General features: G+C 36.0%; 2 protein-coding genes across 2 annotated transcripts; both read right to left on the minus strand.

Annotated features, from left to right (window-relative positions):
- Nucleotides 1-3593: 3593 nt before the first annotated feature.
- LOC113496025 lies at nucleotides 3594-6677 on the minus strand. Its single transcript, XM_026875079.1, has 4 exons — nucleotides 6550-6677; nucleotides 5971-6073; nucleotides 5179-5387; nucleotides 3594-3770 (listed from the first exon to the last, which is right to left on the minus strand). Exons 1-4 carry the CDS (start codon nucleotides 6659-6661, stop codon nucleotides 3604-3606), a joined length of 591 nt encoding a protein of 196 aa, XP_026730880.1. The 5' UTR covers nucleotides 6662-6677; the 3' UTR covers nucleotides 3594-3603.
- Nucleotides 6678-7690: 1013 nt separating this feature from the next.
- LOC113495880 lies at nucleotides 7691-17978 on the minus strand. Its single transcript, XM_026874877.1, has 3 exons — nucleotides 17649-17978; nucleotides 13807-17327; nucleotides 7691-7703 (listed from the first exon to the last, which is right to left on the minus strand). The coding sequence occupies exons 1-3, from the start codon at nucleotides 17976-17978 to the stop codon at nucleotides 7691-7693; spliced, it is 3864 nt and encodes a 1287-aa protein (XP_026730678.1).

Below are 17978 nucleotides of genomic sequence, written 5' to 3' on the forward strand. Positions count from 1 at the left end.
GATCACGATGGCGAGCAATAAGCAATTGGGTGACCTACGTCCAGCAGTGGACAAATATGGGCTGATGATGATGATGATGTTCCTTATGTACTATGGATGATTGATTATCATGAACGACACAAACTACCTATGTCATTATACTAGTTAACGTTTGAGCCAACAAAAATGAATTTTCATTGACTGACCTCGATAACAAGAAGTTGCATGTCCCCTCCTTGTATCATTATTTCAAGTACCATTAATATAGTCATCAAAAATCATTCGCCTCTTAGTAAGATTTATTTCTTCGTTTTTTGCCTCAGAAGTAACATGTATCAAGCATACGTTACCTCTTATAATACCAAGGTCTTTACCCACGGAGTTTCCGCCACATTTACCGACAAATTAAACTCCGCTTAACGCTTTTTCGTCAAAAGCTTCGATTTCACAAAACTTAATAATAATGTCAACTGCCAATTGAACAGTCTTCACAACGATTTGAAAAAAATCGCATAAAGCAAACCGGTCGAGTAATTTTACACTAGTAATATAGTTACTTTGGTTGTGGGTGATACGCCCGACTTTTTGTCGTGCGATTTGTCGCAGCACAGCGGGCGACATCGATATGCGATTTTTTTTGCTATTGTCGTTTGTCGGTTTGTGTGAATGCGGTTTCTGGGTTATTTGGGCGTACACTTGTGTGCTGATTTATTGTAACAATTTTCAGTAAAATAAAATACGTTTTATGAGATTTTAATTGTTACTTGGGTATTTTTTTATTATAACTTATTGATTTGCAAATAAATAACACAATTTTTATCCATGTAATATATGTAACTTTGAATAATTTGTTTGCAACTTTAGTTGAAAAAACCACAGGGTCGTATGTTTTTAATAATAGGGTTTGAAAAAATAGTATGTTTGTTTTGAAAATTATAAAAGTGATAAAATATAATTATGAAAAATCACACATTATTGGCCATATTAAGCTTAAAGTAGCTTTTAACAGAGATTGGAATATCAAATGTCAATTTCTATATGAAGCCAATAAAATTGTTTATTCTCAATCTGCACCACAATAGTTCTGCAAGTCAGTGTACCTTATTTATTTCGGATTTGCGGAATATGTCTGTCACGACATATATACGACGTATACACATTGTGACAATTGTATTACATCTCTATACAAATAGAATTGGGAATAAAATGTAATATTGATATCATTTTGTTGAATACCAACATCTTGAGGGATTGTTCATTTTGTAAAATCTTTCTAATATGCCCCAATGTATAAGATATGTGACTGTTCAATTATTAGATATTCAAATACATTTTACAAAGCGAGTTAATAACTTCTTAACTTAGAAATTTACCGCTCCTACCTACTTTAAGGATGTTAAGGCTAATTGCCCAATAAAAAATTCAATTTTTGAAATTTGAAATTAAATATCACCGCTTTAAACCCTGTTCATTAAACAGCCATAAAGTATGTACGCGCAAACCCAACCGAAATCAACAAAAGAAAACCGAAACAATATTAAAAGAAAAAAGCTCTCACTTACAAACCAATGAATACAACATTCAAACATCCCAACCCTTCCAAATTTCCACACCATTTCTACATCTTACATCTTAAAAATCTCAACCCATTAAAAAAAAAGTTTTAATAACCCGTTTACACGCCACTACCTCTAATATTGATATTTATTTTGCCACAACTATTATTATAAATACTCATAACCGCACTAATGACGTATGATGGGTTTACTAGCAGTTTTTATGCGCAAGCGCACAATAGGAACGGCGGGCGGTCCTTTTGTACGAATAATAGAGGCTTCAATAGGACCAGAGGAGGGGCGAGGTAACGACATGTGTGGATATTGATTTTTATTATAAGGGTGCTTTAAACACTTAAGTTTTGGTCCTAATTACGTTGACCTTATAAGCTAAAGAAATAAGAATTTACTATAAAAGACGTATGTTATAATATTGTCTATTATGTCTATATCGTTAAGTAGCAATTGTAATTAGCTGAAGAAAACCAATTAATTAATAAACTAAAACGAAACAAATTATGAATCGCTTAAATATGATCATGTTTTTCATTGTGTCAATTGTCAAATGTAATTGTCACATCCATACAAAACTTACGAAAGGAAATCTAAAGGAACTATTGCATATTGTTGACATTTCCGGTCTCATACAAATACGTACAAACAGCTTTCATACAATCATTACTTTTAAGCGTGCAATGTGATACGTTTGCAGTCATTTTGTGAACATTTGTATCGACGTCTTACTCATTGTGTGTATGTATGTAATTGGTGCCGGTCCTTTGATCCGCAAAATGAAATATATATTGACTGTTTTTTTTAACATAATGATTATACTAAAAATGTAAAAAGTTAAATAAAAATTAAACGTATTTGACGTTTAATCAAAATTTTAATGCCGGTCATTGAAATAAAACATTTTAAGTCAAAAATTACTTATTAACGTTTATTTTAGGTTGTTGCATGTTTCTTTATAAAAAGTGTTGAATTAAATATAGTAGACTTTCTAATATATCAGGTAAGTAAAGAAAGATTTTAGCGTTAGAAATGTAATAATCTCTTTTTAATAAAAACCAGCTCAAATTCCCACACTTCTAAAATCAATCTAAACATTCAAGCTACTTAACTACTGTCTTTAAAACTTAACTAACCAGTAAAAAAAGTATTTAAAAACTTAAAAAAAACAAAGGAGGTTTTAACTTTGCAAACATTTTAAAGTGTTATCGAAATGACAACTATCTCACGGTAGCAAAATAATTATATTTCTTCTAATCCTTTACTGGCCACCCACTACGCTTTCGCTAATCCGTTCAAGGGAATTTGAACCTTATTGCTAAAAGATTAAGATCACTAAATTGCGGAAATACGAATGATGGAGTTTCTAAAAGTAAATATTTGTGTCAATTATTTTGTTGTAATGTGTGGCGGCAAGATCTTTTAAGTCATAGAAATGTTTTGAATAACAACTTTTTCGATATTTTTTGGAAATAAGGAAGGATTTCCGTACTGATGTTTATTAGACCATTTAATTACTGTAACGGTTGAGTAGAGTAATTTTATTTAGCATAAGGAATTGGAAAAGTACGCTTGAAAGGGTGTTAAAGAGATTTTTTTAGAATTAAATATGTAGGTACAGTGTGGATCTGTTACGGCCAAAATATTTAATAGTAGATTCAGTTATAATGGACATTGAACCAATGCGGTTTTAGGTAGCAGGTGGCTTTAAATAAACTAAGTCATATTCAGACCCTTTTTTGCCTGAGTTTTTTCTCATGAAACCATGACTTATTGTGAACTATGATATAAATGACTATGAGAGTAGAATTTGAATTATTTAAAAAGAACATTTTTCCAATTACTTTTTTTTTAATACATCATATATTTTGTAAACATAATATACTTATATCCAAAAGTACTTAATTTTGAAACTGTACTTTCTCAATTCAACCATAAAGAGATTTTTTGCACACAAACCTACGCATCAAAACTTTTTTATCAAATAAATTTCAACCAAGGAGTTCGAACTATAAAAAACACACCACAGATAATACAACGATCTTTATTGACACATTCAGTAGAACTCTCCATCAGACAGCTTCATCGCGTAGAGGTAAAGCGAGCGGAACTCACAGTACTGGTTGGTACACCAGCCGTTGTGGCCGTCGGTGCAGCGGCAGGAGTCACACTCGTCCATGTACTTCTCGCCAGGACTGCACTTGAAGAACGGGTTCTTTATCACTGGGAACAATATTAAAATACTATTATAAGATACTAAAAACATCCCCTTGGAGGGAAAAAGTCTTCTTTCTTTCCATTTATCCCAGTCTATCGGGCTTAAAGGTAGCCCGATTTGCGTAAAGAAATCGAGCTCATGTTTCAAAAGGTCAAAAATTTAGGAATTTTAAATATCAATTGATTACGAACAATTAATAAATTAATCAAATACACGGTATTGATAACGTCGCTCTACTATGGCAAATTGACAATGTACTGAAAAATTGGCCGATATTACTTTTTTTACGTTTTTTAGGCGGGCAGCATTTTCATTAGAAAAATTATATGTATATACTTATCATGAAAATATATATTTACTTAGAACAAAATAAAACACAAACAAGTTACTACGACAGGGCCTAGCTGGAAACAAAATAATTAAGTGATAATAAATAAAATCAATAAAACATTTCCTTGAAAAGAAATGTAGAAAAATATCACCCTTTTCCTGGAAATATTGATTAAAATCTGCGTAAAATAAAAGCGGATCAACTGTTTCTCGCTATAACAAATTCATATAAAAGCCTCAATTAATTTAAATTACATTATTCAATTGAATAAAATCATATTTCAGTGAAAATCTCGAATGAATATCTCAATAAGTAATTCTCGGAATATCTACATAAAAACGAAGCGCCTGATGAAATATTTTTAGCAATGAAACTCATTTGCACGTTTATCGGCAATTTTATTCATGATCGGGTTCACGTGAAGTGCTTTATTTGGCTGTTAAACAGTAATTTGTAAAGGAAATTAATACAGAATTCTTTTTTCTATTTAAATGGTCTAGATTTCGTTTCGGATTTATTAAGTATTAGAAGCATCTAAATGAAATTAGACAAAGCAGGGTAGTAACTTCTAATTACAAATTGCTAAAGAACCCACCAAATAGGAAAAAAGACATAATTTTTGACGCGGTGAAAATAGCCCTTATATATTGACTGCCACTGTAACACTAACTAATATTATTGCAGTTGTGGAAGAGAGACGCATTCGTTCGCTATGTAGAGCGCTCTAACCTATTTACAAATTATCCTACCTCTTACTTCAAGACTTGTTAGGCGCCAAACTATCCCTAAGCCTCATTTATTGCATAAATAGAATTTTAAACAAAATACTGTTTAAAACTTATCAAATACGAGGTAGACTAGCGACACGAAAGGTTCTAGAAAAACCTCAAAATTAGTCATCCAACAAATTTATGACCGTAACAACTGTTTTTTAACCTCGTTGTAGCATCGTGGCACGGTTCTTAAGGTAGGTACAGCCTAGTGACTGATGTACAGACACATGAACGGACAGCGGCGCTTCAAAAAAAGGTCCTCTTTTTCTCCTTTATTTACGAACTCTACAATACAAACTCCTATCTTACCAGTGCACCTCAAACAAGGAGTACTCCGTTCACATAACGCAGTGACAGTCGGCTCGCAGTACACACAGGACGGCATCGCCCTGCACGCGCCCGTGTCCTGAGCCTCGCACAGCAAGCAGTTCTTATTCTCCGGGATGATGGTCAATGAGGTCTCTTCCTCCCAGTACTGGTGGGGGGGCTTGGGTTTCACGAATTGGGAGACCACGTAGCTGTGGAAATGTTATATATTATGATTCAGATTTAGATGTTTCGGCTCCTGAGACATTTGTGCTTTTGAGAATATCTATTTAAATAGTAAAATTCTTTTCTAGTAGGACTAATACAGGCACTTAGAAAACTTTAGGTTGCAGAATTGACATTCCCATGGAATAGACCCGGCAAGGATATCCACAAGTTTTAAATAAATCTTTAATACAAGACTTTACAAGTTACCGCAGAATAACTATTCGTTAGGAATTGAAGGAATAAATAAAGAGCTGCAATTGAACTTCAGTATCTACAATGATTTATCTTTGCCTAGGAGATGTAAGGATAAGTACTATCTCTGTTTGATAAGTCAAAGACACGTAGAATGAAAGATTACTCAGAATTAAGATTGTAAGATTTGAAATTTTCAACTCTACAAAATACATTAAAATCAAGTTACTTGAAACTTAACAACTTTAAACTTTTACAAAATAGCACATAATCAAATTACTCTCTAAAGCAGCGCTGGTTATTTATAAGTGGGCAAAGCCACAGCTATAAATTCGTAAATAAGTAAATAAAATACAAATAATTTAAGATATTTACGCTTGACTTCCCGGTCTGTATATCGGTGGTGACTCCTCGCCGCCACCTCCCACTGAACTCAGGGTGCCCGGTAGTGGGGTACCGCGTTGTCGATTCGAATTCACTGCAATATACAGGGAAAATACCATTGTTATCAACAAAAACATCGTATAACATCCCACAGAAGACTTGCTGTGAATTATTGGTTGACAGAAAAGGTAATTCTCACATAATTTTACCCAAGATACTGAGACCACGATGGGATATTTATTATTTATCTATTTAAAGTTCAGTTTTTTAAAAGATATGGAAACATAAATTCGTTTTAAGTGTCCAACAAATCTAATACTGTTTGGGACGTGAAGCAGTATGTAGCGTAGCAGGCAAAGGCTAATAAAAAGCTCGAGTTAGGATACATTTTTGTATTCTCCTTTTTTTCTTCGGTTGGTTGTATGGTCAATATACATCCTGGTATCAGAGTTTTTAAACAGGCCTCTAAAATGACTTAATGTTTGCTGGTTTAACCATTATCATCAGATGAAAAACAGTCATACATATTATCAGTGTATTTTTGTATTCAAAAGATTAAATATCGCTTACCATCATTCCCATAGCTGCCAATGATAGTAGATACCAAAGTGAGAAACGACGCCAAGTTTCGCATCATTGTGCTCGCCATGCACCGGCCGGTCCTAACTCCTAGGTACGCCATGATCAGAAGGACCCGCCTGCAATACGTGGTCGCTAATTGATCGTTACACGCCAATTATTGCGAATAGCTTAGTGAATGTACAGGGTGGTGTAAGGGTGCTTGTTCTATATTATTTATTTAAGTTAAGTTATTTTATTTTATTTAAGTTGTATTTGTTAAATTGCAATCGCCTGAGCCGGTTCACTAAATATGCTAAAAAATAAAGGTTTGGTTGTTATTTGGTTTTCTCTTTAAATTACAATCGTATACATGTGTGTGCTTAACTATTACAATTATTATTTTTAAGCAATAAAAAAGTATCAAAAGAATGATTCATTTACAAATTTGGGATATACATACACAAAATATTGTCTCTCTAACACAATTTATCTTTTTCTTTTTAATAGTGCCTCGAAGGCTTACCTACACTACAACACAAACACCCTTTTCCAATCACCCTGTATACGAACCTCGTGTATCTGACCAATTAAGCGGCGTATACCTCTCGTTAGCGTATCAGATTAGCTCGGCACTTTTATACGACTGTTTTGTTTTGTATACTGCATTTTGTATCGAGTGTATGTAGCTATGCGATGTTGGTACATGGTCTGATTGATTGGGAGGAGAGGACTATTGATAAATGATTGGACAATAATGTACCATGTCAATCTTGAAATGTTGCGTATTTATTATCTACTCATTAATTATGTCCAATTTAGCGGTGGTATATGTTACCGAACATTTATGAATATTATTCTTAAACTATCATTAATCTTTGTGATGCGTGGATTTTAAAACCTTTCAAGTCACATGCACAAAGACACCCAGATTTTGGACAAGCATTCGTGGATTGTATTAGATTTGTATTATAATGTTAAAACCAACTTAATCGTAGCTTTAAAATTGTAAAAAAATATCACTTTATAATATCAACAGTCAGGATTTTCTGAAGAATAAAAAGAATCCTCTGTCTTGCACTTACACAAAAGGCTCCTTACACAATATTAAAGTGGGCGAAACCACGTGCAAAGCGAAGTCACTCATAAATGCTCACACCATCGCCCTAAAACAATAAACGTCATATTAAAGACCAATTACACTCATATCGCGAGTATTTTATCTCTCAAGTGTAATGAAGTATATTTTCTGATAATTTACCTATGGGCTATGACGTCACATAATGTAAATTTAATATAGTGATAATAATGCATAGTTATTACGCCATCCATCATTGCGATGGGAGCGAACAGCTGACGGGTATCTATAGTATTATATTTATCAGATAAATATACTTGTTTATTATGTTTCGTATAATATCTATCAAATGATTTGGCTTTTCGTTCTGGGTATCATAAGTTTGTGACGGGGATTATTGTAATGGGATTTTTTATGTTTATTTATTTTGTTTCAATTCTGCAGTCGTTTATTACGTCTTTCCTAAGTGAAGCTGGGCTAAGAAGTATATCTTTATATACTTCACTCACTCGTGGCCCTTTAAGCTTAATTACTTAAAAATCGCCTGCTGCCAAAATGTCTAATTCAGTATTTTTAAATAGCTATCAAACTAGGAATACAAATTTATGAAGAGAATTCAGTTTTATTTTAAAATAAGGTTATGTTTTCCGTACGTATCTCTATTTTATCTTAGCTCCAAAACTGCTGAAAGCATTTGATGTAAAGGTATCCTAAAATTCGTATGAGCAGTCCAAGAGGTGTTAAATATATAAGGGTAGAAAAGTAACCGTACGGCGCCACTCGATAATAGAGAAGGAAATATTTATGTTCATTGACTACTGAGACCTTTACTTACTTATTTATACTATTATTTCAGGATGCATTAATAATTTGTTATCCTGGTTCTAGACGATTCGAACAATTCATATCCCACGAAAATTGAATCATCATGATCATCATCAGCCTATCGCAGTCCACTGCTGGACATAGGCCTCTCCAAGTGCACGCCACTGATATCGATAGCTAAAATTGAACAGCTTTAATAGAAACGTGTCACGGGTTCGATCCCCGCGCTTTACAAACATTTGTGTGATCTACGAACGCTTGTCCTGAATCTGGATAACTTTGTACATGGCTTGGGTGTTTCTGAAACTTCCCGCGTAACAAGGACTCAAAACTTTCGTGCGGGATTCATTAAAAAAAAAGATAAAAAACAAAAGCCAAATCGACAATCAAAAAGGGGTGAAAAATACACACAAATCAACTGAAAATCTTCAGGTGAACAAACACTATTATTATCGACACGTGCTGTGTCTCACGACTCGAGTACGGTATCGATAATATCGTGTTAATATCGATATCGTATCGATAAAACTTATCGATGACTAATATAATCAATTGTTTCGTTTATGATATTACTGTTGAGTGCTTTTGGGGTTTTACGTGAAGTAAAAGTTTTGTGTTTCTGAGTTTTGTTTATTGTCTATATTTATTGATCTAATTTAGGGACACGCAAAATGTTTTAAAACATTTTGTCATTTTTGATAATTTTTGTATTTTTTTTCCTATCTTAAAAATAAAAAAGAAGTTAATCTACCTTGAAACCACCAGATAGACTTAATCCAAAAAAATAGGAGTACCAATTTTTTAGTTTTTTCTTTCATAATTATTATTTTCCTTTTTATAACGACTTTTCTTACCAAAGCAATCCTGTATTACCTACGTTCTTACTCATCCCTTATCTAAGTACCTATCATTAACATATTGATATCGACTTAATAAGTGCTTGAAATACAAAACCTAACAATATCCAATTGATTAACATAACACAACAAAAAACAAACCATAACCAAATCACCAATTTCCACCAATCAAGCATTATTCAACCAAATTAACCGCCGCACAACAATCGCATTGAAAATGAATTAATTAATTCATAATATAGGTACTATAAGTACTATTTTCCCACGCCAGACTCCGCCGAACTATTGCCGGTACATCGGTCATAACCCTGCCAATTCCGCACTCCGGTACAATGTGCCCAGTCAACTGTTGAACTATTTGCACACATTATTTCAACTCACTGAATATTGACTCCTATTGACTCTCGTGAGAAATCGCTAATTTAATTTGTTTAGTCTTTTGAGAGTGAGATTATTATTTAATTTTATATCGTTTTTGTTTAATGCTGTCACACCTTTTCCCATGGTTGTTTTGTGTGCTGATATTTATTTTTGATGCAACGGTTTACTCACGCTTAGTTATCGGGATTGCCCGACTAGTTTTGGATCTAGGCAGAATCCATAATGAAGATTCAAAAATGAATCATCATCGAGTTACTATAAATAAAGAGCTTCACTTCACTTGCAAATGGTCACAAAAACTGTTTTGTGTTTTCATAACCAGCGGAAAAATGTTTAATATTTAAAAAAACTTTGAAGCTCCATGACAGACAATGGCGTTATACCTTAAGGACTATATTCCTTTGAAACAACAGAATTCCACCAAAAAAATTTGAACCTAGAACTCGAAATACCATCAAGCGATTCAGCCTATCGCAATCCTGTAAACATTGGCCTATCACAAGTTTTATTGAACATCAAAACTCATTTCAAAACGCCTAACACCTCTTTAATACTCAAACCAAAACTAATCCGAACTCAAAATACTTACATCGAACCAGAAAAATTCAATAAACTGGTAATCCGGCGTTGAGTACAGTCGGGTACGATAAAATATTGTATTGGAATTATATATGGCATTAAAAAAGTTTAATATGCCATGGCATAGTTAATACATATAACAAATTTTCTTCATATATATAATTATGGAATGCAACCCTTAACACTTGGGGGTATGAAAAATAGATGTTAGTCTATTCTCAGACTTACTGAATACGCATATAAAATTTGGTAAAAATCGGTTAAGCCGTTTCGAAGGAGTACGGTAACTAACAACGTGACACGGGAATTTTATATATTAGAAGATTATAATTGCCGCGTGCTTCATATTAATCGTCATTTCCATCGCCCAAAATATTTGAAATCTTGACCGTGCCAATTTTATTTTTCTAAACGACTCTAGCTCCAAGAATTTAAAACTTTGTGTTGCGAAGAGTTTTACAAATATTTAAATCGTATGCACAAAATACCCAGACAAATTCCCGGATCACACAAATGCTTTCTCAACGCGTAGTCCGAACCCGCGAGTCGTCGTGAACGTCGGTTGTCGTCGCGAGCCTTAACCACTCGGCTATCCTTTCTATCAATATAAATAATAATGAAGTCGACTGTACATAAAAATATATTGAATATAATACTGTAATAATGAGTGTAAGGTGAGACGATGAGCCGCGGGCGTGGAACTAATATCGCCGGGGGAGGGGCAATTGACCCAATAATAACGTTCACCAACTGATCCCGTTGTGGTGACGTACACTGGGATAGAGGAAACGATGTGGCGAGTGCTTGGGTAGGCGAAAGCCAAGAATATACCTACATAAGTAGTTCTGTACAGGAAAAATGATGTTTTTTTAGCAATTGTGGTAATAGTGTATAAGTGGCTTCCTTCTAATTTAGCAAAATACTGTCATGGCGCCGAAAAACAAGTAAAGCGGATTGTAATTGAAGAGATGACGTTATGAAAATTAAGAGTTGTAATTTATAGCGGTTTGATATATCTAAGTTAGAAGAAATTATATAATATAATATAATAATGTTGGACAATATTCACACAACGCCATCTAGTCTCAAATTAAGCAGAGCTTGTGTTATGAGTACTAGACAACTGATAAACATACTTATATAGTTCTAAATACATACATATTATAGATAAATTACACCCAGACGCAGAACAAATGATCGTGCTCATCACACAAACATTTGTCCTGGGTGGGAATCGAACCCACGACCTCCGGTATAGCAGTCAGGGTCACTAACCACTAGACCAACAGGCCAGTCAAAAAAATTTAAAACTATTGCCACGAGAAAAGTATTAGGCATAAAAGTATTTTTCTCATTCTTGCCTTATTCTTTCGTTTCTTGGACCATGTTTATATTTCAGCTAAGTTTTTAAAGCATTCCATCACAGACCATAATTCGTCAGAAAAAATAATCACATACAATACCTCAAAAAAAATCAAAGTAGACCATATTCCTTCTAACAATTCTCTAACAAAACCATTTGCGTCGCTTCTCAGTCCCACTACACGTCGCGCCCAAACCTAGGCCGGTGTAAAGAAGGGTACAAATCGCTGTATAAACTTAATATCGAGTAAATTGCCGGGCGCCGCGGGGCGAGGGTGGGTGGACGCGACGCCGGGGGGGGGGGGTGACGGCAAACATCTAGCTTTTATTGCGATCATCGCGTATTGATTCCGGACATAAGCTGATGTTACAACCGATAATTTCATCTGGAGTCTGCTTAGATGAGTTAGGAGAAATTTGTGGTCGCAATAGTCGAGTTTCATGAGAGTATTTTTTGTTTAATTTATTCTTGTACTGATGTATGTTAGACGTTTTGGCAGATGGAGTGAGTGAGTATACATGGAATTCATAGAATTGATGAAAATTGACCTCGACAAATTACGATTTTTAATTTTGGACCATATTAAACAATAGTCAAAATATATGTTGGCTAAAGCGCGGCAGTCCTTTCAGTCACTCTTTGGCTTATTATTATTCATTACTAGCCTGGATTGTCCCACTTCTGGGCAAACGGCCACTTCTACCACTTGTCTGCTCTTGAACCGCAAGTGGCCAGTTCGGTAAGAACGAATCCAGGTAACTAGGTAATGCCGCCATCTCAGTGTCCGCCTCGCTGACGTCTTTAACTTATATAAAAAATGTATTGAAAAGTGTTTTGGATGATACGGTTGATTGTGGCTTGAGGTGATTTTTGTGGAAGGAAACACGTCTTTCTCGTACAATTGTTTATTGGCAACTACTTTAAAAAATACTCGCACCGATAGTTAAGCGAGTGATGTGAATGAATTATAATAACCTTAACATAAGCCGCCCACCAAAGGACCTACAGTCCTTTCAAAAGAAAACAAATTAACATTAACAAATTACAAGTGTCCAATGAATTAACAATATAACGCTTATAACAATCAAAAGAGCGAACAGAAATAGTTACACTATAATTGGTGGGCAAGATAAGCATTTAATCAATAACATATTATATCATATATATTTAGTAATTAATCTTCTATGTCTATAGGCAAGGCGCACAACTTCGTGACACATCGCTTGACTATGTTGTCACCACTCTTGACGCTATATACCCTTGTCATACCATCGGGGCCAGGATGTTTATCAATAATACGACCCATACACCATTTTCCTGGCGGGAGATTATCTTGTTTGATCAGAACTATTTCTCCAATTTTAAATTCTTCTTCACGTTTTAGCCATTTCGGTCGTTGCTGAAGTCTGGTTAAATATTCTTTCTGCCATCGCGACCAAAAGTCATTTAACAATTTTCTTGTGTATTGCCAGCGTGTCAGGTGACTTATTTTAATATCCTTTAAATTGTGATCTGGTACAACGACTGGCGCTTCGGCTATTAAGAAATGACCAGGTGTCAATGGCTGTGTGGTTTCATCATCTGAGGGACATAGTGGACGTGAATTTAAACAGGCTTCGATTTCACAGAGAACCGTCGTCATCTCTTCAAATGTTAGGTTGGTGTTGAGAATTCTTTTCAAATGGAATTTTATAGATTTGACTCCGGCTTCCCACAGTCCTCCGAAAGTCGGTGAATACGCCGGTATAAAATGCCACTGAGTACCATCGTTAGCTAATAATTCGGCAACCTCTCCATCAAATTGCAAATGAGCCTCTTTCCACGCTTCGACCAGTTCTTTGTTGGCACCAACAAAATTTCGCCCTTGGTCGCTCCATATATTCGTGCATTTACCTCTGCGAGCACAAAACCTCTTAAAGGCGCCAATGAATGCTGCTGAACTAAGATCACTGACCAGCTCTAGGTGGATTGCTTTCGTAGACATACAGATGAAAATACAGATATAGGCTTTGCTGGTTTTTGCTCCTCTGCCTCTGCTCATTAATATGTGAAATGGTCCAGCGAAATCAACCCCTGAATTAAGAAAAGCTCGAGCCGGTTTCACGCGGACGCTCGGTAAGTCACCCATTACTTGCGTTCTTGCTTTAGTGGTTAACTTAGCACATACCAAACATCTGTGGACATACCTTTTGGCTAATGCCTTTGCTCTCAGTATCCAGTACTTCGATCTCAGGTAGGTAAGCATCAATTGAGTTCCACCATGCAACGTCTTCGTGTGCGCTTCTGCTACTAGGAGAACGGTAAGTCTACTGTTTCGACCGAGGATTACAGGATGTTTGCTTTCTTCATCTAGGTCCGCGTTCCTGAGCCTACCGCCCACCCTGAGGATTCCAGCGTTATCCAGGTAAGGGTTTAGAGATTTTATTTTGCTTGATTTTTTTATTGTTTTCTTTCCTTTCAGTGCATTTATCTCATCGACGAATTCTTCTTCTTGTGCCTTTTTTATGCAGGTTTGCAGGGAGAGTTGGAGTTCTTCAGTTGTAATTGGTGAGTTTATTTTTTCCTTATATGTTTTTTGTTTCAGAAATCGTCGGCTGTATGTGATTGTTCTCAATAATTGAATTAATGAATCAAAGTCATTGAATTGTGTCCATAATTTCTTTTCTTCTTCGTTTTCACCGTGCATCATGTTTAACGTTTGTAAAGTATCTTTCTTCCTTTCTAACTCTGTAGGTAAAATGTTAGGTCTAGTGAACTGTATCTTCGGTTGTGGTAACCAGTCTGGTCCATTCCACCACAATTTGCATGTTTTAAGATTTGCTACTGTCATTCCCCTTGATGCAATGTCAGCTGGATTATCATCAGATTTTACGTGGTACCACTGACTGCCTTTGACGTTAGTCGTGATCTCGACAACACGGTTAGCTATAAAGGTTTTCCATTTGTTAGGGTCTCCAAATATCCAAGAGATAACAATTGAAGAATCCGTCCACGCGTATATCTGTGATGCAGGTAATCTCAAGGCCTTCCCTATTTGTTTTAAAAGCCTGGATAACAGTAGAGCTCCACACAATTCTAGCCGTGGTAACGATATGGTCTTTAAGGGGGCTACTCTTGTTCTTGCTGCGACTATAGAAGTTTTTACAGAGCCATCTGAGTATGTAACGCGGCAATACACTACAGCACCATATGCTTGTACGGACGCGTCACTGAATCCGTGAATTTCAATACAATCTTTGTTTGAACTTGAGGTGCCCATCCATCTATTTATGCATATTCCGTTTACATTTTCAAGGTCAGATCGAATTGTAGACCATTTTTCAGCTAATGTCGGATTTACAGCTTCATCCCACTCAACCTTTTCAAGCCAGAGTTGCTGGATAAGAATCTTTGACATCACAAGACAAGGTGCGATCCATCCCAGAGGATCGAATAGCCGTTGGATATCTGAGAGTATGCTACGCTTCGTAATGACATTGCCGATAGGAGGTAAGTTTAGGCTGTATTCGAATTGATCTTTCCCCAAATTCCATTGTATACCCAGGGCTTTAATGACTCCATCAACATTCAGTTTCAGGTGAGCATTAGATGATCTTTCGTTTGGATCAATTGTTTCCATGAATTCACGACTATTAGAAGACCACTTTTTTAGTTCAAATCCACCTAGCTTAAGTAATCCTTTCAAATCTTGGCTAATTCTCACTGCTTCTTTCAAATTATCACACCCGGACATGACGTCATCAACATAGAAATCTTCACGTAAAATTCGTGCGGCTTCGGGAAACCTTTCTCCTTCATCATCTGCCAATTGCATGAGTGTTCTTATAGCGAGATATGGCGCAGATGCTGTTCCAAAAGTAACCGTCAAGAGCCTGTATTCTTTAATGTCATCGCTTGGATCATTTCTCCACAGAATTCTCTGAAAGTCAGCATCTTCTCTATCAATCCAGACCATCCTATACATTTTCTGAATGTCAGAGGCAAAACATATAGCATGCATACGCCATCTAACAATTATACTCCTAAGGTCTTCTTGCAGGATTGGTCCTACGAGGAGTTCATCGTTCAGAGAAATGCCGTTGGAGCCCTTGCACGATGCGTCGAATACAACTCGTGTCTTAGTAGTTTCTTTATCATTTCGAATCACCGCATGATGTGGTAAGTAAACTGATTTACTGTTCATTTCTTTAGTAGGCACTTCTTCCATGTGTTTTAATTCTTTATACTCTTCAATCACCTTCGTATATTCTTGTTTCAGGTCTTTATTCTGACTAAATCTTCTTTCTAAATGCACAAATCTTCTTTTTGCTATTTCTCGCGTGTTTCCTTCAGCTGATTTTGGATTTTCTGTATTAAAAGGTAGTCGGACAATGTATTTGCCTTCCTTAACACGCTTGTGTGTTTTCTTGTAGATATTTTCACATAGTTGTTCCTTTAGAGTAGGTGTTCTCTTTGAGTCTACATCAATTTCCCATATTGTTTTGAGTAAATCTTCAATATTAACTTCTTGCTTCATGACCTGAATGGAATTTTCTCTAGAGTTAACATTCAATGTAGTTCCACCCATCAGGATCCATCCCAGGTGAGTGTTTTGAGCGCATGGAGTACCTGGTGGGCCCTTGATGAGACCTTGCTTCAAAATTGCTACGTACTCGTTTACTCCTAATAACAGATCTATAGTTCCAGATGCAAAACAGTTTTCATCTGCGAGCTGGATGCTTGATAAATGCGGCCAATCAGTCTCCGTGACTACGCTTGAGGGGTTGATGTTTGAAGTCAAGGGCTTAGACATCACGTAGGCTTTAATAGGTAAGTTAAAGTTGTCTTCCCATCGTGACAATACTTGTACTTCGACTTCGTGCTTGACTCTGACTTTCATTGATTCCATTCCGGAGACGATTAGGTTCACTGGATATTTATTGAGTTTCAGGATCTGAGTTGCCTTCTCGCTTATAAAACATGCTTGAGATCCTGAATCTATCAGCGCCTTCAATGCAGTAGTGTAACCATTTTCACTCTTCAGAATAACTACTGCGGTAGCTAATAATGCAATCTTCTGCCCAGAAATATGATGTGACGCTACCATTGCCTGAATCTTCTCTTCTGCATCTGCTTGTGATGACGTCGCTTGCTGAGGTTCTACATGAGAAGCCAACTCATTCGTATTCTTGGGTTGATGCAAAAGTGTGTGGTGGCGTCGTTTACAAATACGGCAGGACATTGGCATGCGACACTTAAATACTGAGTGTCCTGCTGCTAAGCAGTTGAAACAGAGCTTGTTTGTTTTGACATGTTCTCTTCGTTCATTAAGTGCCATTTTGTTAAACGCGTTGCAGTGACATAGTGTGTGTGTATCCTTACATAAAGCACATGATTTCTTCTGATCATTTGAAGACGTAGAAACATGCAGCACGCGTTCTTTTGTGGTTCTGGTACTAGTGGTAGGATTAACAAGCTCAAGTGTCCGGAATGTAGACTCTAAAAACTCGCGCAAGTCTTTCCAAGTAGATAAGCTTTCTGGATTCACCGAACAAGCAGACTGCTCCCATTCCTTGTGCGACTCCGGGTCCAACTTCTGCACGACCAGAAATACAATTATAGGATCCCAGGAGCCGGTAAACACTTTCAAATTTTCCAAGCTGTTGATGATCTCACTAGTGGTGTCCAGGAGAGTTTTCAGCTGGGCCGCAGATTGTGAGGTACATTTCTTCAAGGAAAATAATCGTTTAAGTAGTGCATTAACTATTAGGCGTCTATTGCTGTAACGATGATTCAGCATTTCCCATGCTTGAACATAATTAGCACCAGTCACATGTACATGTTTCAGTAATGATGCCGCTTCACCCGTGACGCTTGTCTTCAAATAGTGTAATTTTTCAACTTCGCTTAATCTTGTGCATTCATGTATTAATGACACAAATAAATCTTTATAGGTAGGCCATTCTTCATAATTTCCAGAAAAAGCAGGTAATTGTATACTAGGCAACTTGACCTTGGCCGGACCTTCACATGAAACGTTACTACACACAGAATGGTCGGACGTCTTCTTATGATGTGCTGCCAACAAGTCTTTAAGATCGCCTAACATACATAAGTACAGATCTTCTTGTATGAAGAACTCCTCATTGACAAAATATGACAACACGCCACGTTGTTCACGCGTGGTGCACTTTAATAAGTCTTGATGTGCTTGTTTAAATGTGTTCCAATATTGTTCAAGGGTTTCTATTCTTGTTTGTATATAACCTGCTTTCGATAAACGTTCTTTGGGGCACTTCTTAAGATTTGTCTGTGTTTTCTTTAGCAACGCTGCTGTATCTTCAAGTATACTTAACATTTGATCAGCTTGAGAAGTCAT

The sequence above is a fragment of the Trichoplusia ni genome, chromosome 7 (assembly GCF_003590095.1).
Source record: "Trichoplusia ni isolate ovarian cell line Hi5 chromosome 7, tn1, whole genome shotgun sequence".
Lineage (NCBI taxonomy): Eukaryota > Metazoa > Arthropoda > Insecta > Lepidoptera > Noctuidae > Trichoplusia > Trichoplusia ni.